Source organism: Trifolium pratense, linkage group LG7, assembly GCF_020283565.1.
Source record: "Trifolium pratense cultivar HEN17-A07 linkage group LG7, ARS_RC_1.1, whole genome shotgun sequence".
NCBI classification, from domain to species: domain Eukaryota; kingdom Viridiplantae; phylum Streptophyta; class Magnoliopsida; order Fabales; family Fabaceae; genus Trifolium; species Trifolium pratense.
Window position 1 is genome coordinate 11,889,819 of NC_060065.1, and position 27,448 is coordinate 11,917,266.

Genomic DNA, 27,448 nt, shown 5'->3' on the forward strand with positions numbered 1-27,448 from the left:
GGGACGCCTTGATTCCTTCTCTGTCTTGGCCCCGGATCGTTTTTTTTTTTTTCCTAAAGAATTTGTCTGGTAATGACAATGTTTTAATCTCTTCCACAAAATAAATCTTTTTTTTTATTTTTTTTTTGTTACAATTTTTTTTTAAAATCTATTTTGATAAAAAAAAATTAATCACTAATCATGTGTTTAGAATCAAGTTAATAACGAGATTCAATAAGGATATGTTTGGATTACCTTATTTTTGAGCTTATATAAAATAATATATGCAAATAAATAATTTTTTTTATGTATTATTATAAGTTTGTCAAGGTAGTTTATGAAAAAATAGCTTATAAAAAATACAATTTTCGTTAGTAGAAACTTATAAATTTACGTAAAATCTTATTTATTTGCATAAGCTGTTTTGTATAAGTTCAAAAATAAGTTAACTCAAACGGGCCCTAAAGATCTATGGTTAGTATATAAACTCTGAGCAATCACTAAAAATAACAAGGAAAGATTTTTTAATGATACCTGACAAATGCAAATGAGTGTGGCATACCGAGTTGAAGACGTCTCAAGAGTTTATGTAAGATTGTTAATATTTATATTTTCAACTATAAAAAATTCATAAAATCTATTTCACAAAATATTTCATAAAAAAATTATATATATTTTTAATATCAAGAGACAAATTTTAAATTGTGAAAATTTTCAATTGAATATCACCAATTTTTGTGCATTCTTTGAAAATCTTGTAAATCATAATTGAATAACACAAGAATTATTATTTATATTCTTTAAGAATTTCGAATGACTCAACAAAAGATTTTAAGAATTTAGATATAACCAAAAAATAATTTTAATACCAATCAACTATACCCCAAAATATCCAAATTAACCTAGTCTTTCATAATATCCGAAACAATCCATAAAATTCATCCCAATATTCTCAAGTTAATGTTAGTACAAATACCTCTTGATTTTAAAATATGTTAGATTAATTGTGTGAATAATAAATTGGTTTAAGTAGTAAGGATCTTATCTAATTGTTAATTGGTCCAATAGTCATTGACGTTGAACTTTGTAAGGAAGACCACGGTTCGATTCCTCGCAACTGCGATCGAGAGGACTGAAACTACTTGATGCTATAACTGATCCCCCAAACTAGATTAGACGGTCTAGTAGGCCGAATACTGATGGTGAAAGAAAAAAAATTTAGTAAGGATCTTACGTCACTTAAAAAATGATAAGAGATTCAATATTTGACTCTTACATATGAAAAAAAAAATCGTTAAAATAATATTCAACGGAAATACAATACTACAAAGCCTAGTGTAGAAAGTTACCGCCATAGTTTTTTAAATCAACACAGCTAGATCATGGTGGATGGATGGTTGAACCGTTGAAGCTTATGCTTATAGATAAAGCATTTGCCCAAGGATAAATGCTAACAAGTGCTCTTACAACACTTGTTAAGAATTCAAAAAATAAAAGGAAAGGAAGCAAATACTCCAAATTTATCCCTATTCTATTTATATATATTTTTAGTAAATCCAACTAATAAAGATTTAGCGGCGCAGCCCGTCTACCTTTTGTTCATGTGTAATTATCTTATATATATATATATATATATATATATATATATATATATATATATATATATATATATATATATATATATATATATGACTACACATGAATAAGCAAATCAAGCTATCATCACTGGCAAGTAACAATAAGATTTTCTTTTCACTGCCAAATGTTGTTCGTGGCCAGAACGCTGAAAACATTTACACAGTTGCTTATGGCGCCCAAAACGTGCCACCAACAACAGTAAAATAAACTTGATTACGAGCATGACATACATATATTAGACCAAAAAAGGGGGGCCAATAATGGAAGTGGGGAATAAATTGTCCCCTTTAAACCCATATACTTTTTCCTTAGCTTGTGCTAGAATCAAAGTCTATTCCTTTTATGTTGCCTATTCCCTTAGCCCTCAAAAAATTATGGATATTCAATGCCATTGCCAATGGTCCATGTTACAAGAACCATGCAATTGATGGGTTATCTTCTTGGTCACCAAGCTCAGACATGTGATCATTCTAAATGCAGAAAGCTCAGCAAAATATTTCTTATCCTACTCACCACATTTCCAATCAATTTGTTGCGGGTTCTTCGTCACTAGACAATATCTTTTCCATGTCCTCAAGATATTGCCAATTTTTTCTGGTATCCTTCCCATTCTTGATGTCCTGCATAGAATATAAAATAAGTAACTGTTGAAATAGTAGCTATGTCAGATAATTGTATTTATTATCATTTCATACTCTTGTACTAAAACTGAATATAATCCATTCTGTTATATAGACAGCACCAAGATATACATGGTCTAAAATTCTTTCATTCACCTTATGAGTTTATCTTTACTTTCTCTATAATAAAATATGTGGTTAACATCGAGAGAAGCAGAGGTGAAAGAAAGAGTCCCGTTTCTTCTTTGTTGTAACTTTTTCTTTGAGATGGTATGAGATTGTTCAATTTGAAACAAAGTGGGGTAAACATTCCCAAGCAATGTTAAAAGGGTATGCAATTGATATTTCCTATCACAATAGAAACGAATATATAAATGAACAGCGTCACTGCACCAAGTAAGAAGTAGTTTCACACCGAAAAAGATGCAAGAAAATCTTTGACGGTCAAGAAAAGAAAAAACCTTTTTCATATCTTAGACAAGAAAACCTCTTAATTTCCATTCTGACATGGACTGATATAAAGGTTTCCTTGAGGTCAGTTGGTACGTGGGAGAATATTTCATGGATTGGTTTTCAATACAATTGTATAAACAGAACTCATCCATGAATTCCGTGTACCAAACTGATCATTAAACATAAAAACCAGTAGGCTTAGAATCAAGGGCTATTATTTAAGTGATTGCACGGTGTTCCTTATAATATTACCAGCATGTTTGATATAAGAAACAAACCTCATATTTCAGTACCAAGGATGTCCATAGAGATTTGCATTGTGCAGGACTTCTGCTGATCCCATCAGCCAACAAGCTCTGAGATATTTCTTCCCAGAGAGCCATCCGTCCCTTCACAACTTTAAATCTGTCGCGGAGGTCACTCCGTAAATCAATCAGCTTCTTAACTTCCTCAGCTTTCCATTTATTTTTCTTTACTGATTTCGAAGACTCTGGCTCAGCATTAGACATTTCTTCAGACTTGGCTTCATCGATGGCTTCAGAATCATCTTTCTTCACATTGGACTTATACTTTTTTCGTGAAACATAACCATTGTTAGCTTTGTTTGACTTCTCAACCGATGATGCAATGAATTGTTTCCAAAATTCAACCGAATCCTCCGAGTCAGGTAAATCGCCCTCAGCTCGACTTGTAGTGGTGTCTTTCTCGGGTAATAGTCCTTCAATATCAATGTCATCATCTGCATAATTAAGAGCATGGGTGAGAATATAAACATAAAAGTTAGTAAAAATAAATTACATCAAAAGAAATTGCTGTAAATATGGTTTTGAAGGACCAACATTCATATTTTCAACTACTAAATACACTATAGTCAAGCAACTTTTACTAGTAAATAATTTTGAAAACATATTTGTTATATTTAATATTATTAATATTATTGTAAATATATTCTAGAGTATTCTTAGCATAGCATATTCCATAGTAAATATTCCTTTGTAATTAATGCTCTTAATATTATATAATGGAATGTCCGTGATGCTCTAACACACACGGTTTTCACAATATGCCTCTTGTGTTCTCTGTTATTTTCTACTTCAACATGGTATCTAGAGCTTATTAAGAGGCCCTACACCGTGCTTACCCGGTGGACCCACTGTCCTCCGGTGATATATTTTTTTTTTCGACAAACTGTGTGTTACCGCCAGTTTGTCTGTTTCCAGCTGCTGTGACTTATTCACCACCTTTTGCCTCTGCCACCACCGCCGCCGCCTATTCCGGCAAATTTTCCGGCAACCAACCCCACCATCTGAATCGCAACCTCCGATCCGGCCTATCCCCAAAACCGCATCCGAAAACGATCGCCCATGCGCTCTCACGCGCCGCTTTCTTCTCCGGCGATCTCCTCCACGCGCCTCCGTCCAAACCGCGCGTGACAGCGCGTCCGGCCGCCGTTCAGGTTCCCGTTTTCAGCGCCTGACTCACCTCTCTGTGTTGGTTCCATATCCGCTCTTAGTTTTCAGTTTCGATCGACCAAAATAAGTGTTCTTGTTCAAACAGCCCTCTTTCACTACTGTGTTACACATGGCTGCTTCTTATTTTTACCAACTATGTCACCTCTCCCCTCTCTACAAAGAAATTGGATGGATCCAATTACGAAAGTTGGGCCGCCGATATCAAATTATGGGTTACTGGTCAAGGTTACAAGGACCATCTCACTAAGAAGTCTAATACGGTGGATAAAGGTGAGAAACCAAAATGGGAACAGATCGATGCTCAATTGTGTAGTGTTATCAAATCGACACTTCACCCTGATATCAAACCGATCTTCCGTTCGCATGTCACGTGTGAGTCAGTTTGGAGTCAGGCTAAGAAACTCTACACTAATGACACTCAACGTCTTTATGGAGTTTGTCACAAATTGATGAATATCATTACACCGAAAAAGATAGAAGGTTCTATTTCAACATATCTCGGTAAAGTTCATTCTGCACTTCATGATTTTAATGAGCTTCTCCCTCCTGCCGCAAGCGCCACAGCTGAACAGGAGAAGGAACGTGAACAACGTAGCACCTTCTTCATGCTCCTTGCTCTTTATGGCTTACCAGAAGAGTATTCTGCGAGTCGTGACCAGATTTTGGGTTCTGTAACTATTCCGGATATGCTACGGCATCTGCTATCCTTCTTCGAGTACCTGCAAAGCATTCACTTGAGCCTGCTATTACCCCTACACCAGGTGACACCGCTGCCCTTGCGTCATTTGGAAATAACAAGAATCGATACCAAGGAAGGCCATCCAACTCTAAACCTCGTTCCAATTCCAAGTGTGCGCACTGTAACCAATCTAACCATGATATTGATAATTGTTGGGTGTTGCATGGCAAACCTCATCGATGTCGGGTTAATGCTACTCAGACTAATCAGTCTCGCATCATTCAGACCAAGCCTTCTCCCCAAGGCTCTCCGGCAAGCTATGAAGATTTCCTCAGGTGGTGTCAGTGTAATCAGGGCTCCGGTTCTACTGCTTCGGTTGCACACACTGGTAACTCATTTGTTTGCCTCTCTCAATCATCTCTCGGTCCTTGGTTTCTTGATTCTGGTGCTTCTGATCATGTTACCGGTAATAAAGGTCTTTTCTCTTCTCTCTCTACATCTGGTTTCTTACCCAGTATAACTTCTGCAAATGGTTCTCAAACTCAATCCCAAGGGATTGGTACTGTCCAAATTCTACCTTCAATTTCAGTTGACTATGTTCTCTATGTACCTGGTTGTCCATTTAATCGGCTTTCAGTCAATCGTCTAACTCGTTCTCTTGATTGTATTGTTACTTTCACTAATAGTAATGTTACCTTGCAGGATCGGAGTTCGGGATGAACGATTGGCGTCAGATGTGAGTCTCAATGCCTTTACTACCTATCTTTGTCATCCAAAACATGCTCCGCCACAGATTCCTCACTTACAATCCATGCTCAGTTAGGTCATCCAAGTCTTCCCAAACTTCAGAAGTTGGTGCCAAGTTTATCTAAGTTGTCTAGTCTACATTGTGAGTCGTGTAGGAAACACACTCGTAGTAACTTTCCCGATAGAGTCAATAAACGGGCTTCGTCCCCTTTTACTTTAGTTCACTCCGATGTTTGGGGTCCATCTCGTACTACGTCAACTTTTATAGTCAAAATATTTTGTTACTTTTATTGATGATTTTTCTCGTTGTACGTGGATATTTTTAATGAAAAATAGATCTAAGTTATATTCTATCTTTGAGCAATTTTATCAAGAAATCAAAACTCAATTTGGTGTGTCTATTCGTACTTTAAGAAGTGATAACGCACGTGAATATTTGTCACATCAATTTCAAAATTTTATGGCTTCGAATGGTATTCTCCACCAAACATCATGTCCTCACACACCTCAACAAAATGGGGTAGCCGAACGCAAAAATCGGCATCTCATTGAAACCACACGGACCTTGCATCTCCATGGTAATGTTCCATTTCGTTTTTGGGGATGCTATCTTAACAGCATGTTACCTTATAAATCACATGCCATCTTCTGTCCTTGATGGCAATATCCCTCATTCTGTTCTTTTTCCCAATTCTCATCTTCACCCGCTGCCTCCTCGTGTTTTCGGGTCCACATGTTTTGTTCACAATCTCTCCCCTAGTCTCGACAAACTGTCAGCCCGATCACTAAAGAACGTCTTTCTTGGTTATCATTGGTCACAAAAAGGTTATCGTTATTCTCCTACATTACAACGATACCTCGTATCGGCTGATGTTACCTTCTTTGAATCTGTCCCATATTTTGAGACAAATAAAATGACTCGTGAACCTCTTCAAGATATTAATCTTGAACCCATTCAGGAAGTTCCCATTGTTCCTCTTGAGCCTTGTCCATCTGTCCTACCAGATACACCTCTGGATGATCCTCCAGCTTCGAAACCACTACAAACATGTCAGCGTCGTCCACAACCCTCTGTTGTACCTGTTCTAGAGGCTGTTGAAGACTCAACGCCATCACCGTCACCGGATCCGGTCCCGCAACCTGAGCCTAATCTGCCCCCTGTAATCTGTAAAGGTAATCGTTCAACACGTAACCCGTCTCCACACTATATAGATTTGTGTTACAGTCGTGTTTCCCCTTTACATTACACTTGCTTGTCATCTTTGTCATCTGTTTCTATTCCTAAATCTCCAGGTGAAGCATTATCCCACCCTGAGTGGAAGCAAGCAATGATTGACGAGATGTGTGCTCTCCAAAGCAGTGGTACTTGGGAATTGGTTCCTCTACCCCCTGGAAAGTCTTTGGTAGGTTGTCGTTGGGTATATACGGTGAAGGTTGGCCCGGATGGTAAGATTGATCGATTTAAGGCTCGCTTGGTGGCCAAAGGCTATACTCAGATTTTTGGGCTGGATTATAGCGATACTTTTTCGCCTGTAGCCAAAATGGCATCAGTTAGACTTTTTTCTCTCCATTGCAGCCATTCAGCATTGGCCCCTCCATCAGCTTGACATTAAAAATGCATTTTTACTTGGCGATCTTGAAGAGGAAGTGTATACGGAGCAACCACCTGGGTTTGTTGTTCAGGGGGAGTCATCTAATATGGTTTGTAGGTTACACAGGTCTCTCTATGGTCTTAAACAATCTCCTCGAGCTTGGTTTGGCAGATTCAGTACTGTAGTCCAACAATTTGGCATGATTCGTAGTGAAGCTGACCACTCTGTTTTTTATCGTCGCTATGTTGAAGGATGCATTTATCTGATTGTTTATGTAGACGATATTGTCATAACTAGTAGTGATCAGCAGGGAATATTTCAGTTAAAACAATATCTCTTGAATCAGTTTTAGACTAAAGACCTTGGTAAACTCCGGTATTTTTTGGGCATTGAGGTAGCTCAATCTAAGGATGGCATTGTGCTCTCACAGCGAAAATATGCTATGGATATCCTTGAAGAAACAGGTTTATTGAATGCAAAGCCTGTTGATACTCCTATGGATCCAAATGTCAAGCTTCTACCTAATCAGGGGGAGCCTCTATCAGATTCAGGGAGATATAGGAGATTGGTTGGAAAATTGAATTATCTCACAGTCACTCGTCCTGACATTTCATTTGCAGTCAGTGTTGTAAGTCAGTTCTTAAATTCTCCTTGCCAAGAACACATGGACACTGTAATCCGGATTCTGAAATACATCAAAGGTGCTCCAGGAAAAGGTCTCATTTATGAAGATAAAGGTCATACTCAGCTCAGATAGTTGGTTACTCTGATGCTGATTGGGTAGGTTCACCCATTGATAGACGATCAACTTCTGGGTATTGTGTACTTGTTGGAGGAAACATGATATCTTGGAAGAGTAAGAAACAAAATGTAGTAGCAAGATCAAGTGCTGAGGCAGAATATAGAGCCATGGCACTAGTAACATGTGAGCTAATTTGGTTGAAGCAGTTACTCAAAGAACTTCAATTTGACAATTCTAGACCAATGACACTTATCTGTGATAATCAGGCTGCACTGCACATTGCCTCAAACCCAATTTTTCATGAGAGGACCAAACATATCGAGATAGACTGTCATTTTGTCAAAGAGAATATCGAATCAGGCGACATTGTCACAAGCTTTGTCAATTCTAATGATCAATTGGCAGATGTCTTTACAAAATCACTGCGAGGTCCTAGAATAAACTACATATGTGGCAAGCTTGGTGCATTTGACTTATATGCTCCAGCTTGAGGGGGAGTGTTATATTTAATATTACTAATATTATTGTAAATATATTCTAGAGTATTCTTAGCATAGCATATTCCATAGTAAATATTCCTTTGTAATTAATGTTCTTAATATTATATAATGGAATGTCGTGATGCTCTAACACACACGGTTTTCACCATATGCCTCTTGTGTTCTCTGTTATTTTCTACTTCAACAATATTGTTAGAAAATACACAAATATTTAATTTCCTGTTTTATTATTTCTAGGCGAGTTAGATATTCCTATTGTTTCCTTTTGTTTTCCTTTATACTAATTATTTTCTCCTTAATTCAAGGAGAGAATTAATTGTATCATTTCTATTTAAACCAGCCTCGGGCTTAGGAATAAGCATACTTTTTTTGAAGAAATAGGAATAAGCATACTATTATGCTTATTCCTTAATTCAAGGAATAAGAATAACAACATTCACCTATTATTAGATGGGCAATGTTAACTTGTGCATACATGGCACATGATAAGGAACAATAAATACTAGCAGGTCCCATCTATTTTATTTTGGAAAGACAAAAAATTAACTTCATTTAAATAAATGTAAAAAAGTGTATTTTTATTTTTTTATTTTGCCAAAATTACCCTCACCCTTACACACCAAAATACACCTTTCAGAGTTAGAAACAACAACCCATAATAGAAGCAAACAACCTTTTAATCACCAATCTATATGGCATCAACTGAATACAGAACCAATGAGACAAGGGGTACTCATAACAATCGCATATATAAACAAAAAGTCGCTCCTCTCTACCCTTGTTTAAACCCAGATCCGCCGCCGCTCCTCCTTAGATCCAAAATCCTTAAAGGTAGGTACCATGTAACTGCTGAGACTGGTGGTGCGAGGAAATCTCCACTCCGCACCACCTGGCTTTCTTCTTCCATTCGCGTTTTTTTTTTGCTCTGCTCTGTTTCTTCTCTGTATCGATGGGGTTTGTGGCTGCCGTTACTGGTTCTGTTTTGACCGTGGTGGTGGTCGCCGGTCAGTGGGTGGTGTTTTTTTTCAGTTTCTAGGGCAACACTCCTTGGTGGTGGTGCCTTTTTGTGTCGGATCTGGAGGTTTTGTTTGGCCGTGGTATTGCAAATTTTTTTATAGCAGATGCTTGATACTTCAATTACTCATAGACTCATAGTTACGCTCATAGTTACAGGTCTTATTCATAGTAAAGAAATAAACAAATAAAAAAAAAAAAATAATATCGGTGAGGGTAATTTTGTCTTTAAATTTTTTATGAGACACACTTTATGATGCTGTTTATTTCAAAGTAAAATAAGTGGGACCAATTATCATTTAATAGTCCTTAACATGTGCCCTATATGCACATGTTAACAACACCCTTATTAAATATACTTGGCATCTCCGTCAACAAAAAAAAATCTACATGGCATCAGAGTCCCGACCTTGGGGCCTTGCTTCTGCAAAAACCCTAGCCGCCATTGCAGTTTTTTTTTTTTTTTTCAGATTTAGTAAACAAACATTGTTCATTAGAAAACACTGTTCATCACAGGTACTATTCATACTGCAAGAACTGTTCAATCATGCATGGGTATTGTTCATACCGCGAATATTGTTCATTCTGCGGCCACTGTTTACCTTTAAAAAAAACCCGCCGATTTGAGGAATAACCAATCGAAGTTCAGATGAGAAGCACAACAAGGAATCACCGATCATGGTGGGTTGTGCATTCCAAGCTAGTAATTTTGATCAATAGCAACAATTTTCTTCAACTCAGCTTTCATTCATGATAAGAACTAGACAAACTGTACAAAATTCTTGAATATGACACTCTTTTCTTGCTCTATAACCCAAAAGGTGATTTTGCCCTTCTTAGTGCGAGTCTCAGTCAAACTTGGATATTAGATTCAGGTGCAAGTGATCGCATGACAGATGATTCTACAATGTTTTCTTCATATAGTCTATGTGCAGTTAATCGTAAAATAAAAGTCGCAGAAGGATCTTTTTCAGCCATTGCAAGACAAGGTTCAATTGTGTTGTCTCCAAGTCTAACTCTTAAAATGTCCTTCGTGTCCCAAATCTATCTTGTGGTCTTATGAATGTCAGTAAATTAACCTAGAAAAAATCTTTCAGAATTTTTTTTTTTAAGCTAAATTAGCCCACTCAAATTGGCGCCAGAGAGAATCGAACCTCAAACCTCAAGAGGAGCACACTCCCAGGTCCCAAGCCAATACCAATGCACCAACCCAAGTGGGTTAAAATCTTTCAGAATTTGAACTCAGGAAAGATGATTGGAAGTACTAAGGAGAGTGGCGGACACTACTACTTCGACATTGAACCTGAATCACCACTACCTTCCAAACCAATAAGTCCATGCTTTGATTCTTTTTTAGTTATGAATAATGATGATCTTATGTTATCGCATTTACGATTAGGTCATCCTAGTTTTCATTATTTAAAACAATTTTTTCTTAAGTTATTTTGTAATAAGAATTTGTCTTTGTTTAAATGTGAAGCATGAGAATTTGCAAAACATCTCTTAGAATTGAGAGTTGGGCTTAACTCAACCCAACAAAACTGACTTATAACGTGAGGATTGCCCTCACTTATAAACATATATTTAGACCATCTCGCAACCGATGTGGTACTTTTTAACACACCCCGTCGCGCCCAACACTATTGGGCTTGGGTCGCATATATAAATGGTGGATGGCCCGATTAAAAACCTGATAGCAGGTGGCTCAACGAATCGTGGAGGAGGCTTTGATACCATTTTAGAATTGAGAGTTTTTTGAAAGGGAAAAATATAAGAGAATACAAGAGGCATATGGTGAAAACAAATGTGTCTACAATTATGTAATTTCGGTGTGTCTAAAAGAAGATCACACACCTTCTATTTATAATGGTGCTGCAATAATTACATTAAATGTCTAGGAAATTTTAATGACTAGGCATACTAACAAATAGCCTAGGATGATGTTAAAGTCAAGGAATAGTAAAAACACACTGACTTTTAACACTCTTCCTCAAGCTAAAGCTTACTATGCTTAAGCTTGTTACATCAAAACATTTTCTCACAAAAAGATTGAAACTTGACAACTGTTGGGAAAGAGAAAAGATTGCTGGAAAATCACCAAAAGGTTGAAAAGCACCTCTGAATGTGGCAGAGGGAGTCTTGCAGTGGCTGCCCCTGAAAACAGTGGCTGGGAGAAGCTCATGTGCAGATTTAGGAGTTGTGTGTAGGACCCACTTGCAGGAAAGACAGTGGCGCGCAGAAGTGCTTATGGAGGTGGTTTGCGACGGGTGTTTACTGTGAAGTACGATTCAAATGAGTCAATTGAAAATTATAATGCTCGCTTGGTAGCTAAGGGTTTCACTCAGACCTATGACATAAACTACTTAGATACATTTGCTCTTGTTGCAAAATTGAACACAGTCAGAATACTTTCATCTCTTGCTGCCAATTTAGATTGGCCTCTACATCAGCTGGATTTAAAAATGTCTTCCTCGACGGTGATCTAGAAGAAGTACATGTGGCTAAATGGCTTTTCCTCTTGGCTTTGAAGACAAATTCGGATCAAATTCGGATCAAAGATATGCAAGTTGAAGAAGTCTCTTAATTGCTTAAAGCAATCTCTAGGAGCTTTGTTTAAAAAGTTCACTCAGTTCATGAAGAAATAAGGGGACATTCAAGGACAAGTTGACCTCACATTGTTGACAAAGTTCTCCTTACTGGTGATGATACAGTTGAAATGGCAACAGTAAAAGAGAAACTAGTTGTAGACTTTGAAATCAAGGACTTGGATCCATGAGATATCTTCTTGATATGGTGGTTGCTCGGTCAAAGAAAGGTATTATAGTTCCGCAGTAGAAATACATTCTAGATTTATCGAAAGAAATAGGAATGAGTGGATGTCGATCAACAGATACCCTCATGGATCCTAATGCAAAACTTTGGGGAGAAGCTAGTATTTCTGTTGATACTGAATGATACCAGAAATTGATTGGGAAGTCAGTTTATGCATTCTCATTTCAAGGAACATCTTGCAGCAATCTATAGGATACTGAGATATTTGAAGGCAAATCCCGGAAAGGGCTTATTTTTTAAGAAGAATGCTGAAAGAAATGTGTCTATCTTCACCGATGCTGATTGGGTAGGTTCAGTCACAGACAGAAGATCAATCTATGGATAGTGTACTATGTTTGGCGTAATATTGTGACATGGAGAAGCAAGAAACAAGGTGTTAGATTTTATATTGGGTCTAACTAAACCTTACAAAACCGGCTTGTAAGGTGAGGGTTGCCCAAGCTATATAAACGCTAAACAGGCCATACCTCTAAGCATTGTGGGACTAAATCCACCCCTTCACACCCAACACAATGAAGGTGTTGGAGGCTGCAATGAAGGCAACCCAAATGCCACAATTAGGCGGATGGGGCGGACCGCAATGAAGGCGGAATTTCCAACAGAAGGAGTTGTAGTAAGTAGTGCAAAAGCTGAGTTGAGAGCTATGGCTCCAGGTATTTGTAAAGAATTATGGAAATTGAGCTTCCGTTGAAATTATATTTTGACAGTCAAGTTGCTATTAGCATTTGATAGGCAAGTTGTTATTATTTATATTGTTTCCTTTTATTTTCGTTTGTCACTATTTTCTCAGAGTAATCAAAACTTATTTGGGGAATTGAATTGACACTCAACGTTGCATTGTTTTGGGAGGAAAAATTCTAGGGTGAAAGCCATGGTTAGATTGGTTTACACGAAAAACAGAACAGTTGAATGCAAGATTGGTTTTGCAATTAATGCAGGTAAGAAAAAAAATTATTCAAAAGAATCAAACAAACACGTAACATCACCTATTTAATAAACTGCAAATATAAGAACAAAAGTGACCCAACCAGATCTCAACAGTTAACAGTTCTATACGTATTCCGGAAATGCACAATGATGTTACCTCTTGTTTGCAGTTTGGTGGACTGGTTTTCCTTTCTATGTTCATCCACTTTTTTTCTTAATGTTGGTACTCCAGGACCAACGTGGGATTTGCCAGACAATTTTTTGTTTATCTCATCAGCAAAAACAGCTCCGGGATTTTCTGTGGCAATGGCAATTACTTCAGGCCGTTTACCACTGTACTTCCTCACCATCTTCCTCAACACTTCAGACACAGTTCTTTCCATGTGAGCCAGTGGACTTTTAACGGGACAGCTAGAAAGAGCTGCATGAGCAGCTTTATGTAGTGCATCTAACAGCTTCCCTTTGTCGAGCCATAGGCATCTGGTGGTAATTCTTATCTTCCCTTTTAAGGTGTTTTCGGCCAAACTTTCTAAATTTTTAGGGCGAGATATTTCCATGCTGTAAAAGATAAATATTAGGACCCATTAAACATGTTATACTTCTTGACTTACTTTAAAACCTGAAAGACCTACCTAATCACAATGATGCCATCTAACGCAATTCTCAATCTTTCATCAATGCAGAGTTCACTGGATGTACCAAATGCTTTGTCGCCGTCGCTATATTTCAACTGCATGAGAAAAGAAGCCCAAAAAAACTCAGCTTATTCGATAATTTCTATGTCTAATAGAGGCCAAAGAGAATAACCAGGGCCACCAACCTGTAAATTCTCTTTTCCAAGGGAAATGAAACCATTAGAAAGAACCTTTCTGTTTCTCAAATGTGAAACACCAAGCATTTCTCCATTCTTAATAACCTGGTGCATAAAGATCATCAGTCAACTTCAACGTGTTATATAAGAACTTGCATGATATATTTCGATACATCTCTATCACGAGATCTGTTCGGGATGAAATGACTCACAGCAGTATGATGAATGCCGGTTGATTTTCCAAGTGACTCATGCTCCTTGAGGAACAAGTATTCTCCATGTACAGGAAGAAAATGTTGCGGCTTCACTATTCTAAGCACTTCCTCCTGCAAAAATATATATATTTTATTTAATTTTTATTAACATGTCATGCAGAAAAAATGGCATAGAAATCATATTAAGAGACACATCACATGAATGAGAAAACTGAAAAAGCATCAGAAGAAATTTACTAGTTTGGAAAGGCTTGATCATTCATGCATGTGATTTCTAAAAATCTCACCATCTGGATATTTTATAATGAAAAAGGACAATCACCTAATTTTTCCGTATCCAAATACTAATGAGAATATGGAATACTTTGGAAGGTAAAATTAAGATGTAACGATGTCCAGTTTCTTTCAAAATAGTTTTTAAACTATCCTTGGTAAGTACACTAGTAATAATAATTTGGTAATTGCTGTATATCTTGAAAACTTTGAATCAACAAGGATGACAAATAAAAAATATTGATAAATAAAATAAAAAAGAGGAACAAAGAAATGTTATGCAGCAAAAGAACTTGCCAATTCTCCACGATATGCATGACCAGATGTGTGCAAAAATTTATTGCTCCCCATAACTATTGTTGATCCAATCTCTGATATGCGATTCATCATTTCCATCACACGATTCTCATTACCGGGGATAACCTGACAGTTTAATTTTGAATCAGAGGACAAATCAAACAGCACAAACCGGTTTGTGGATAAATTTTTGAAGATATCACTAGAAAGGACTGGAAATAAGAATAGCACGTAATTTCATAACAGGTTCTTTAATTATACCCATATTAGGCGTTAAGATAAAATTAATCCCAAATAGATAATGCAGTATTTTACCATACCTTAGCAGAATACAAAACGATATCTTCCTTGGTTAGTTTGAAAGCATGGCTACTTCCATAAGATGCAAGATTTAAGGCAGCACGTGGCTCTGCCTGACACAATAGCACACACATAATTGGTCACATGCCTTAAACTTTCCCGATGTTCACATTTCAAGAAATTTGGCAGTTTTTTAAGGATATTATAAGTAATTTACTTGAGATCCTGTTGTTACAATAAGCAGATCCTTAGGTGCATAAGCATCAATATCCTCTGCTTTCACCTATGTAAAAATAGAGACAATGAAATTCAGGGCAACAGACATAAGACATACACACACCGTTATAAATACAATAATGATAAAGATGTATAGATTCCATTATAAATTTAAAAACACAAACGGTGCACACATAATGAATTGCCTTTGCCAAACTAGAATGAAGACAAATCAGATACGTAAAATTACACAAATAGCCATTGCCTAACAAGTTGTTTAAGTAGGGAGTACATGTTGACTGAAACATGAAAAGAAATCACTTGATCATAAAGTGCAGAGAATAATACTATTTGTAAGCAAAACACGCAAAGTTTAGTCTTGAAAGTAGATGATTATACTGAAAGATGATTTGTGAATGAACTAATAAAGGGAGGCAGGCCAATTAGTCACAGATAGTGATAGAAACTTGGATGATGAACTAGGCCTTGACTTTGGGCCCAAGCCTAAAGTGTGCAGAGTGTATTCAAGGAAGAGGGGTAAAGGAAAGAAAGAATGATGACACGGTCACTTGATGCATGGGGTGCATGGGTTAGTTACTATATAAGAGAAAGGAGGAAGAGAGAATAAGCTAGCTAAGAATTCTGTTAGACAAGTGGGGTCACCATCTTGGTGATTGGAGGAAGCTACATGCACTGAATTTCTGCTAAGAACCTAATTGATTAAAAAGCTGATCAGCATTAGACTTCAGCATCACTATATGGTGCATGTGTTGGGATGGGGGTAGAAATTAAAAAATTAGGTCCAATAACGAAGTACGTCAAATTAGGAAGAATTCTGAAGAGAATTCTCAAAACATTTATTACCAGAGTGGATGGATCAAATGGAGCCTTTCCATCCTTCCAAGCTGCTTCTAAGTATGTCCTTAAAGACATGCCAACAAATACCTGAAATAATAATTATACGGTTATTGTCTGTTAACATTTTGTCATTCTAAACAAGAAAATCATTATCAATTGCATTAAAGAATGGTTGCTAGGGAGAACATTACCAACTTTCTGCCAGTTAAATCAGCAGCAGCTTTCACACTTCCAATCCTGTGTAGATTTGATGCAAACTGGGTTGTAATAACTCTTCCTTTGGATTCTGAAATATGCCTCAATAATGAATCTGCTACAACAGATTCACTTGTTGTCCTTCCAGGTGAGAGCACATTTGTTGAATCGCTCATCATCTGAAAAGCAATGTCCAAAGCCATGTTTGTTTGTTGTTAACATTTAAGATAAACAAGAGAAAGGGTATGTTTAATTTTGAAAAAATAGAAAAAATAAACAATCAGCATGATCATGTTAAATTATAAACAAGTGAGCATATGGTATCTTAGACTCTACTTTTTGTCTCAATAGCAATATTCAATATCGCAAAGACAATGAGGGGAAAAGCACGTTCAAAATAATATCCATAAACCAAAGTAGAGATTACAAAATTTGAAATATATCGCAAGAGAAAAATAATGCAATGGAATTTTGAAAAAGTGGAAACATGTTCTTTGAGCAGTTCTACCAGCACTGATGATGAAAGACATATTCAGCATAACAGGAATTATTTGGGCAGTGGGTACCGCTCAGAGAACACCACCACAATTGAAAATATACACCTCATGCAAATTGTTGTTTAGTAATAATGTAAAGCGTGTGAAACCCTCATGATCTTCAAATTGCATCAAGTTTATCTCTTTCTTTACAATAAATCCAACGATAAGCTCAAGCTACATTATATAAACCCGCCCGTAGTTAGTAGCAAAGATCCAGGTGACTTACCAATGTTACTCCTTCTTTAGAGAGTTCCTCTAAAGCCTCTCGATCAAAAACTTTCCCATCAAGTGGTGTTTCGTCAATCTAACGAATCAACATTTTCAGCAACAAGAGACTCAAGGTAAATGAAAGGGATAATGCACAGAGAAGTAAAAGTGAATTCTGACCTTCCAATCCCCAGTGTGAAGAATGGTACCATCGGAACAACGAAGAACCAATCCACAACAGTCAGGAATAGAATGAGTCACCCTGATAGGTTCTATCTCAAATGGTCCAGCCACAAACTTGTTCTTTGTTCTAAATATTTTGAGTCTAGATGTAAGAAAAATACCATGTTCCTTCAAACGTTTTTTTATAAGCTGTTAAAAAGGAGAAAGTTTCAGCTTCTCTGAACTGCAATGGACAAAATAAACGAAGCAAAGAACAGATATCTGATGACAAAGTTATGCAAACAAATTTATAGTTATAGTAATAGATATCTATTACAGTGAGGAAAACTTGAGAACTCGAGATTATTCAACTCCAAGATATGTGGATATTGACATCTATCATTTCGTGCCAACAGTTTAGCTGATACACAGAAATTGAACTAATTAAAAACTAGCAATTATACAAATACATTTTCTTGTTGAATACCTCCATTGTAAAGGATGATGCAAAAATTGGTGTATTGGGATCCAATGCTGGGATGACCTGATGAACCAGGATACATTATGTTAAGAACAAACATAAATAAAGGACAAGTTGCATTGTTATGATTAATCTATTAGAATAAAAATGTAAGAAGAAAAATGGATTGTTAGAAAGAAGGTAAAATCAATATATTTTCATGTAAAAGAATAATAACTCGTTAAACTTTATGTGAATACACATACACACAGAGACATTAGGGCTTAAGCAAGCCTATTATGCTGCAGTCTCTTTGAAATTTAAATTTAGGCAGACATAGGAGGCTCCAGGGTAGGAAATACTTCAAGCAGCAAGAGTAAAGAGAACACAATAAACAAAAGAAAATACAAATTAAAAATTATGTTAGCTTTGAAGAGATATCCAGTTCCTCTGTGGATGGCTGAGTAATCCCCTTCTGACTATCTCTCAGAATGCGAGCAGGAATTGAATAAATAGAGAATGTTACAAGGAATATAGACAATCCATTGCAATTAAATAGGCCAAAATCGGCTGACTGTGGACTGATAGAGCAGAGATCGAGAAATATATGGAAAAGGATTTATTGATGTATGAAAAGAGGAAAAACGGATACAAATCCAGAGCAAAGCTCCACAGTAGAGAAACAAGCTTCTCACTGCCTAACCATTAAGGTGAAATGGAAAATAACAACTATGCTCATAACTAATTCCCACTATGCTCTTATTAAGGGAATTGGAAATATCCTAACAGAATTGCCACCTCAGCTATCACACATTCCCTGAGGTCCCTTTCTTAATCATTCTCTCATACACACGCCACACCTTGGGCTCAACATTTCCTTTGTTAACCAATATGTCCCCTTCCTTACTAACAGGCCCATTCCCATCACTGACCCTAAAATAAATAACACAAACTTCAGCAGAAATAGCCTTGTCACTTGTGAGGCCTACAATTCTTTCATATATAATTGATATAAATTATTTTACGAACAACATTTCAAACAAAAGTCTCCAACTTAGATGGAATCTTAACCTTCAGAAAAGTCACATAAAACAAAACTTTGAAACATTTGGATTTCAAGTCAGAAAAAGAAAGGATGAATACATAGCAAAAGAAACTAATTGTTAAAGCTTGTAAAGGAGTGTGCCACAGGCAGCCACAAAATCTATCAAAGAATCATATGTCTAAAACATGCTCCATCCCCTGAGCCACTAATTGTAAAATTAAGTTATTTGATAGCTGCAATTCAGTAAAATGTAAATCTCCTTCAAAGATCATTGCACTTTCATTATCAAAGCTAACAGCACCAGAGATAGCTTTCCTTTGACAAACTAAAGAGTGTTTCTTTAAATTCAGTCTCTGTTTATTATGATAGAATGCATCAAACACTGAGCATTATAATTTGAAATATCCATTCACAAATACTCTCAACTATTCGATGGCTCGTGTCAAAGAGAGTTAATAGCATTGACAAAAGGTACAGTTTTCTTTTCGTCCCTAACAAGAGTCAGACAAGAAGTCTGGTAGAGAAGGAATCACTACCCAAGGCAAGGCACCGATATGATCTTCATGACCATGCGTTATAACAAGCGCTTCAATTTTGTGGCTCCATTTTCTTATAAATGTTGTATCAGGTATAATCTTTTGCACTCCAAGGTCATCATAGCTGAAAAACCACACCAAATACATACTAAAATTACTTGACCAAATAAAAGTAAAAGAAATCACACAGCAAACAATTTGACAATGACTATGGACCAATTTAGATTGACTTGTTTGAGCTTATCTTCTGACATAAGCACTTATGGGACTATTTGAGAGAGCTTATAAGAAACAACATACAACTTTATTTACAGCTTATTTACATAAGCTCTCCATGATAGCTTATAGCTTATAGAAAACAGTTCGACTTTATTTTATCTTTTGCCATATAGATAACTTATACATAAGCACTGATAAGTATTTATGCTTAAACTTATGACGCGGTGACAACCAAGGACTTACTCAGGAAACATGATACCAGCATCGATGAGAATATAACGGTCATGATTCCCTACAAGCATACAATTCATTCCAATTTCACCTAAACCACCAATAGGAAGAACACGTAAAGGCGGTCCATCGTTTCCTTCATAAAATTGCTCCATCTTGCGTTGAACAGAATCTTCCATACTTTTTCGTGGACCTTCGATTTTTCTCCTTCTTGTCTGAGGCACTCTAGAATTAGATCCATCTTTTCCTACTCATGCACAAAACATGATTTCCAATTACATAACATTACATGATAACAATATCTAGCACATAGTATGTATGTAATAAGTATAGTAATGTCATGAAATGCAGTGAAAAGTATGAACTATGAATGTAAAAAAACGTTGTTGTTGTTGTTTTCACCTGAGGCTGGGAGCGCTGAAGCTGAAACGGAAAATCTGGTTGATTTTGAGCGGAGGAAGAGGAGAGTGTGGGGAAAAGGAGGGAGAGAGGTAAGAGCCGCCATTTTTTTGTGAGAAAATCGAAAACCCTAACTATATTCTAATGCTATGCTATGGAAAGAGTGTTTGTTTGTTCGTTGATGAGAGAAGCTAGGTAGTTTTGTTGCTTCTACTGCTGGTTGATAGCGGGAAATGAAGATTGTTTCAGTGGATTGGTTTTGTTGAGGTTCAGAAATATCTTTCTTATCAATTTCTGCCGCATTACGACACCAAATTCGAACGTGTCTACCACACACGTGTGGGATGTTAATTTAATTAAATTTAAAGTTAAATATATTTTTAGCCCTCTAAATATTTTTATTTTTATTTTTAGTCCTTTAAAATTTTCATCAAATAATGGTCTTTTAAAATTTTCCGTCTTCAACTGTCAAAGAAAATATTTTATCTTCAAATTTTGATCCCTAACATTAACTTCATTTAATTTAATAAGGTGAATTCTTTAGTACACATATTATGTGGATATGGTACTAACAAGTGACAAATTTTCTGACTTATGCCGATGTGACATTGACATGGCATGACATTATTTTTATTTTTTTGTTGCAAAATAAGATATTATTATATGAATTATTTTTCGCTTCTCTCACTAGGTTTGTTGATGAACTTTTGGGTTTGGGATCAATTTGGGGATGAGTTTATAGGTTTTTTATGAATTTGTAGATGCGAAGATGTTGAACGATGAAACTTTAAGTTGATAGAGATGGTCAGACAAGGCTCTAGTTTGAGAGGGATAGGCACAACTCTTAGAATTGGGTATTGGGCCTAACTCATCCTTACAAAACCGGCTTGTAAGGTGAGGATTGCCTCTAGTATATAAACACTTAGTCAGGCCATATCGCAACCGATGTGGGACTTCTTAACACCCCCGCTCGCGCCAAGCGCTATGGGCTTAAGGCGCGGATATGAATGGTGGAGGGCCCGATCAGAAACCTGATTGCAGGCGGCCCGACGAAGTGGCCCAGCGAATCGTGGATAGGCTCTGATACCATCTTAGAATTGGGTATTGGGCCTAACTCATCCTTATGAAACCGGCTTTGTAAGGTGAGGATTGCCTCTAGTATATAAACACTTAGTCAGGCCATATCGCAACCGATGTGAGACTTCTTAACAACAACAAGCATATTATTTGGACCTTTTTGTTGCCACGTCAGTAGTTTTTGACCGACCAAATTAACGTTCTTATTAACATGAGAGACTAAATTTAAAGTGACTCTCGGCGTGAAGAATGGGAGATTTATTTGGGTTTTTCGTCTGTATTAGGGACCAATATGACAGCACATTACACTTTTAGGGACCAAAATGATGGTTTCCCTATTTTGAATAAGAGTCTTGTGAATAAACATAGTAATGTATAAAGAGAAATGCTAATTATCTCGACAATGAATATCACGAAACATTCACGAATGATGTGGTAACTATATTTGTTCTCTTGTTTCTATCTCCTTAACATTATGTTTGTTTGCATAGATTTAGAAAAGAGATAAAAAAAAAAAAAAATAAGAGAGAGAAAGCAGAGAAATGTAGTATTTCTACCGTTTGGATAAGCATAGAAATAAAGAGTGGAAAATTATGTGTGGTAGGACCCCCAAAAATTTTCTCTCCTGAAGAGGCAAGAGGTTTTTGTTGAAGGCTAACCGTACATATTTATGAATTATGACTAAGTTTTTTTATATAGATCGCAGTGGTGTCTCCGAGTTTTTGGAGGCTTTGTGCAAAATATGAAAGTGTGCTTTTAATAAAAAAAAAAAAACGTAATTTTTTTTTATATAAAAAATCATCATCGATTTAAATTGCAAATAACATAAAATTATAATCATTCTTGTAATTAACATAAAAAAGATTCATAGTCTAACAATAACAACAAAATACATTATAGCTACTTTGCTTATAAAAAAAACATTCTCGCTACTTAAATCGACTCATTCTTGCTGCATTTTTTGAAGCAAATTCATTCAACTTTAATGGAGTTTTTGAGAATAGAAGGAAGGAGGTTAACCAACGTTAATGTCGCCGGTGATGGTGGCAGGTCGACGCCTGGTGGTGGTGATTTAATGGAGTTTTTGAGAAAAAAATACGTAGAACGCAAAACGTAGAACGCAAAACGCAAGATATATTTCTCTTGTCTGCTATTTTTTTTTCTTAGGAAAACGGGTTGGGCTGTGCCTTACTGCCCTTACAACATTTTCTAACATAAATAATTAATTTTTACACTTCCTAACTTACTAATACTACTACCCTATAATTTTTTTTTTGTGACCCTCATTTTTAAGAGACCTTGTGCCACAACCCATGTCGCACATGGGCCTAGGCCGCCCCTGATCGCCCGATCAATTTGCATGCATACAATCTCTATTCATCTAAACAATATACACTTTCTATTATTTGTTATTTCTCTTCTCTTATATTTATCTATTTCCTATTTCTTTCAATATCCAAATGTAGTGAAACGTACCACTTCTTCTCTTCCATTATCTCTGAGGAGCTCCCATTTCTCATTTGGATAACCTCATCAATCACTTCAATTTGATAATTAACTCGATGGTCACAAAATGAAGTGTTTTTTTCTTCAAAGAGAAGTGTAGAATTGTAGAGAACAAAGCAACAAGATGAAGATAATAAAAGGATTTGCTAAGGACTCAACGGAGAACACCATAAGATTGAACATGATATATTAGTCAATTTGAATTTGGGTATCGATAATTTGAAGATATTTACCCAACAATTAATAAGAACAAACTACATAAATAAATTTGCATATGATACTCACAACAAACTTTTAAACATTTTTTACTTCACATGCATGCATCTGACTTGTTATAATTGATTGATGGGTAAATACCCTCAAATTGTCAAGAGGTTCTAGCGTAGAAAAAATCTATCCAAATCTAATAAAGTTGTCTTGAAAATTGTGTAGTCACAACTCTTATTTTTATGAGAACAACTAAACTAACAAACCAAAAAATAAAATTTAACTATCTTGTACATAAACTATTTTACTGATAATAAATGAGAGATCTAACATGTTGAACAATTGTTTGTGTTAGCTTAGCTACTTTCCGACACAGCATAAAAGCACTACAAACACAACATTTATCTGATCAGAAATTTGGCACCGCAAGCATTTATACAGGGATAGACCAAGTTTGTTTCTTCTGCAGATTCTCCACATAACAATCATACTTGCTCCAAATTTTTTAGTTCTGTTCATGGAATTCTCATGTAAGATTGGCGTGTGCTGAGAACCAAGGTAATCCTGTTTGAGAACACTGTTTTGCATCCGAGACAGGAACAATCGGACCCAGAAAGATGCGCCACAAATCAAGTATTATTGTGACCAGCATAGCAGCACCCAAAGCATCAACAGCCACTCTGGGCAAGTCCCATTTATTGCCAGGTTTTTCGTCAATCCTGCACATTCACATGAGTAATTATCAATAAGATCAGTAATTTAGTATAATGATGGCATATTTCCATTTCTTGTGATCTGGTAGGCAACTAGTCCAAATACAGAATGAGTCAAACACTGCTAGTTAAAAACTGACCTTAGAAACATGGGGAAACTCACGATAAAGTAGATTGCATAAAACAATGATCCAACTTTGTACATAGAGTCTCGATCCACAAATTCATAATAAGGGAACTGCATGTAGTCAAATAGATAACAATAACATTATTACAAATTTAGCATTTGATATTGAAGGTCCAAGGCAATGCTAAATAAAAATTTAGCAACGCGAAATCTTGCATAATATTTTGCAGAAAGGGCAACACCACTAAATCTTGCAGTAAAACAAAAACTAAGTGATTATGGGTCCACACCGTATATTGCTTTACCAAACCAACAAATTGTTGGCAAATAAAGTGATTGAGGAAATTTCTAAAATAGAAGAAACAGCTATATAACATTATATTTGAGGACTATTTAACAACACTGATAACGAAATATCCACTTGAAGGTAGGTTCAATCAAAATGAAAAAAGGGAGAAATGTCTAAGATGGTTTAACTAAATATGTCAAAAGAATTAGAGGTTCCATAACACAAAAGAAGCAAGAGAATTTAGACAGCAGGTGTTTAGCCAAATAACAGAAAAAATAAAAGAAAACCCAGCAGAATGGTTTGTTGCAACATACATTGGAAATAGCCAACGTCTCCAGGTATGCTATAAAATAAGCAAGAGCGAGAATCCATGCAGCTTCGGCAGCCCACCGAATTTTTTCTGGCGTATCAGCCAGAAAATGTCGTAACCGACGCAGTGTCATGTTCGATGCAACATGATAAAAGAGGAAACAAACATGAGTAAGCAGGAATGTTGTGTGTGGTACCTGCCACCAACAAATTGAGCAAATCAATAAAAGAGTATGTGATCTCACTAACAGATAAATAATAGGTCCTTGGCTTACATTGTTCATTTTCCATGATGGAAAGGTGTAAGATGCACCCAGAACAGTGAAAAAGTAATGAGTCCAGAAATAATTTCCAACATAACTGAAAATTATTATCCAGAGATTGGCCTGTCAGCAGTATATATACGTACATGTTAGGTTGTGAGGAGATCGACAGACTTAACACAAATAAATATATACACATAGACCGCACAATAAATCAATAATAAGGATTGTAATGTAAGTGTCATTCCTTTATCATAATATAAAATAAATAAAAAATGACAATAGTAACAGACATAAGCATCACAATCCATTTTAGGATATAGAACAACTAAATCTGAATGTAAATGAAAGGAAACTGTAAAGCCCTCAATCAAGACATGAAAAATTAAATTAATCACAGTCCACGCCATCTCCGCTTGAGCTTCCAGTCTGTTTTGGATCTTGACTTAAGGAGTTGGGTACCAGAAGGTAAGTACTACAGGGTTCGTGACTAGAAGGAAAACATTTTGTTTACCATCAAGAATGACACAAATGGATAAATTCACGCAATTCTTATGGTCAAGCCTTTTCCTATGTTTTTTCTTGTGTTTTTTCTTGTATTAACAAGATTGAAAGGGGCGGTTTCGATTTGAAACATACACTTTATTATTAGGGACTGAAACTGGTTTTATTAACTTATTGATATTAAGAACCAACTACAAAATGAATGGCCACAAAGATAATGCAAAATGTGCACTCCAAGTGTACCACTTGTCACAATTTCAATTACTTTAATGCCTGGTCCTGGTAAATATAGAATTTGATAACAACCAAGTTGGGCAAAGCCAATAAGGCTAGTTCTATTATGTCTGAAAAATTCATTTTCTGAAAAAATAGACCATTACCTAATCATAACAAGTGAAGCCAAAGACATATCAAATACAAGAAATAACACTCCAATGTCAATGAATAATAATTAAGGTGCACACTACAATGCAATACAACAAAACAGTAAAAATTTGGAAAATGGTACCCCACAAAAACACTTGCCTTGACCCAATAACGGTCCTTCCAAGGGATGCCTCTATCAGCCTGCAAAAATTGATATACCAAAAAACAATTTAACGCCATTCTTAGCTCACATTGACTATATCTATATCAAAAGACAGTAGGAAAAGAAGATAAATTATTTTTCGGGATAAATAAAAAAATACGATGACAGGGGTAAAATTGGGAGAGAAAAATGAAAGCTATAAGCTCGTGAGGAAAAAAAATCAAAAATGTTACCAAACAGATTTTTTTTCCCCATATGAACTTATAAGCTATAAGCCCAAAATTTGGCATTGACAAATAGAGCCTTAAGAAAATTTATAGAAACAATTTATAACATGTCCATGAGTTACTTTCATCTTATTTCCATAAGCTCTCAGGATAGCTTACAAAAACCATTTGACTTTAGTTTATCTTTTGTTATAGACATAACCTATACGAGCACTTATGATAAACACTTAATTAAGTTGTTTATCCAAACAGATCCAATTAGAAAGCAATAAAAAAAATTACCTTACCAACGAGCAGCATTGGAATAAGGAAAGAAGGAACTGCTGAGATCAACCCAAGAAGTAAATATTCCAATTCTGTGAAATTCTGTCGAGTAAAGTAGAACAGTGATGTTATTTTACTAAAAAGTAAGAAAATCGATGATTGAAAATGAATAGTTTGTAATTAGAGAAAAACCTCATAAAGCTTGTAAGGAACAACAATGCCGAGAGAAAGAGAGAGCCAGAAAGGGGTATAGAGAAGGAAGAAAAGTTCGCCCCATCTTTTGCTGGGGTTTGGAGCCAACCATAAGCTTGGAGTCGCTGAAGCTGAACCTGCAGTTTTCACTTTTCAACACAAACAAACAGAGATTTAGATTACAGAAAAGCGATTATGAATTATCGATACCATACTGAGAGATGATTTATGGATTAATGAATCGGGGATTTTTGAGAGATATGAAATTGGGAGTTACCGCCCATTCTAGAATACGGATCTGCTTCAACGGATGCAAGATGATGAGATATGCAATTGAATCGAATCAATACCTCTTTCCTTTGACTCTTCCGTCACTCTTCATTATTACAGTACTATCTTTCATTTCTCTCACGTGTCATATTCGAATGCATTATACGAAGATATTCATATTTTTCAGTACTATCCATCACTCCTTTATAATTTTTTTATAATAATATCTAATAAGTACTCGATCCCTTCAATAGAACATCTTTTAAAAAGTTATAATTAGATTTTACCAATAATACATTTCACTACTAAATTGTTATAAATGAAACCCACAAAAATAAAATAGGTACTAATACTTATTACAAAATCAACAATACTCAAATGGATATTGCTCCAATAAAAATACTTAAAAGATATCATGAGTACCTAACCAGCACTGCAACATACTCCCTCCGTCCCAAATTATAAGGGAAAAAAGTCTATTTTTTTTGTCCCAAATTATAAGAGAAAAAAATCATTTTTATGTTTTTTTTCCTTATTTTTATAAAATTAAATGCAAATTGCATTTAATTTCTTCTCTCTCTCATTTTCTCAATAAACAACAACCAATAAAAATTGTTTTTACATCTTCCTATGCAACTTATTCCTAGGAAAAACCACAAAAACATACTTGAAATTCTCATGTTTTATTTTTTTCTTAATAAGTGTGATTTTTTATTTTCCCTTATAATTTGGGACGGAGGGAGTATATCACAAGGCTAACCCTGGATTCGGATCCCTTGACTTTAAATCAATCAATTTTCTGTTTGATTACGC

At 35.8% G+C, this 27,448-nt stretch overlaps 2 protein-coding genes across 3 annotated transcripts; both read right to left on the minus strand.

The window, feature by feature from the left end:
- Nucleotides 1–1,705: 1,705 nt before the first annotated feature.
- Nucleotides 1,706–20,439, minus strand: LOC123897009 (ribonuclease J). The gene is made up of 17 exons (XM_045947486.1): nt 20,162–20,439; nt 19,772–20,006; nt 19,310–19,433; nt 17,756–17,812; nt 17,287–17,478; nt 17,126–17,203; nt 16,357–16,539; nt 16,172–16,252; nt 15,309–15,374; nt 15,112–15,204; nt 14,792–14,917; nt 14,219–14,332; nt 14,016–14,111; nt 13,828–13,925; nt 13,353–13,753; nt 2,969–3,429; nt 1,706–2,237 (listed from the first exon to the last, which is right to left on the minus strand). The coding sequence occupies exons 1-17, from the start codon at nt 20,262–20,264 to the stop codon at nt 2,142–2,144; spliced, it is 2,604 nt and encodes an 867-aa protein (XP_045803442.1). The 5' UTR covers nt 20,265–20,439; the 3' UTR covers nt 1,706–2,141.
- A 2,714-nt stretch (nt 20,440–23,153) lies between these two features.
- Nucleotides 23,154–26,823, minus strand: LOC123897010 (cycloeucalenol cycloisomerase). Of its 2 annotated transcripts, XM_045947488.1 has the most exons (8): nt 26,643–26,823; nt 26,366–26,514; nt 26,192–26,275; nt 25,679–25,720; nt 24,662–24,772; nt 24,392–24,583; nt 23,802–23,899; nt 23,154–23,667 (listed from the first exon to the last, which is right to left on the minus strand). In XM_045947488.1, the coding sequence occupies exons 1-8, from the start codon at nt 26,647–26,649 to the stop codon at nt 23,475–23,477; spliced, it is 876 nt and encodes a 291-aa protein (XP_045803444.1). In that variant the 5' UTR covers nt 26,650–26,823; the 3' UTR covers nt 23,154–23,474. The 2 variants fall into 2 exon arrangements, with proteins under 2 accessions (XP_045803444.1, XP_045803443.1); XM_045947487.1 differs by having other exon boundaries at nt 24,392–24,772; nt 26,643–26,802.
- Nucleotides 26,824–27,448: the final 625 nt, after the last annotated feature.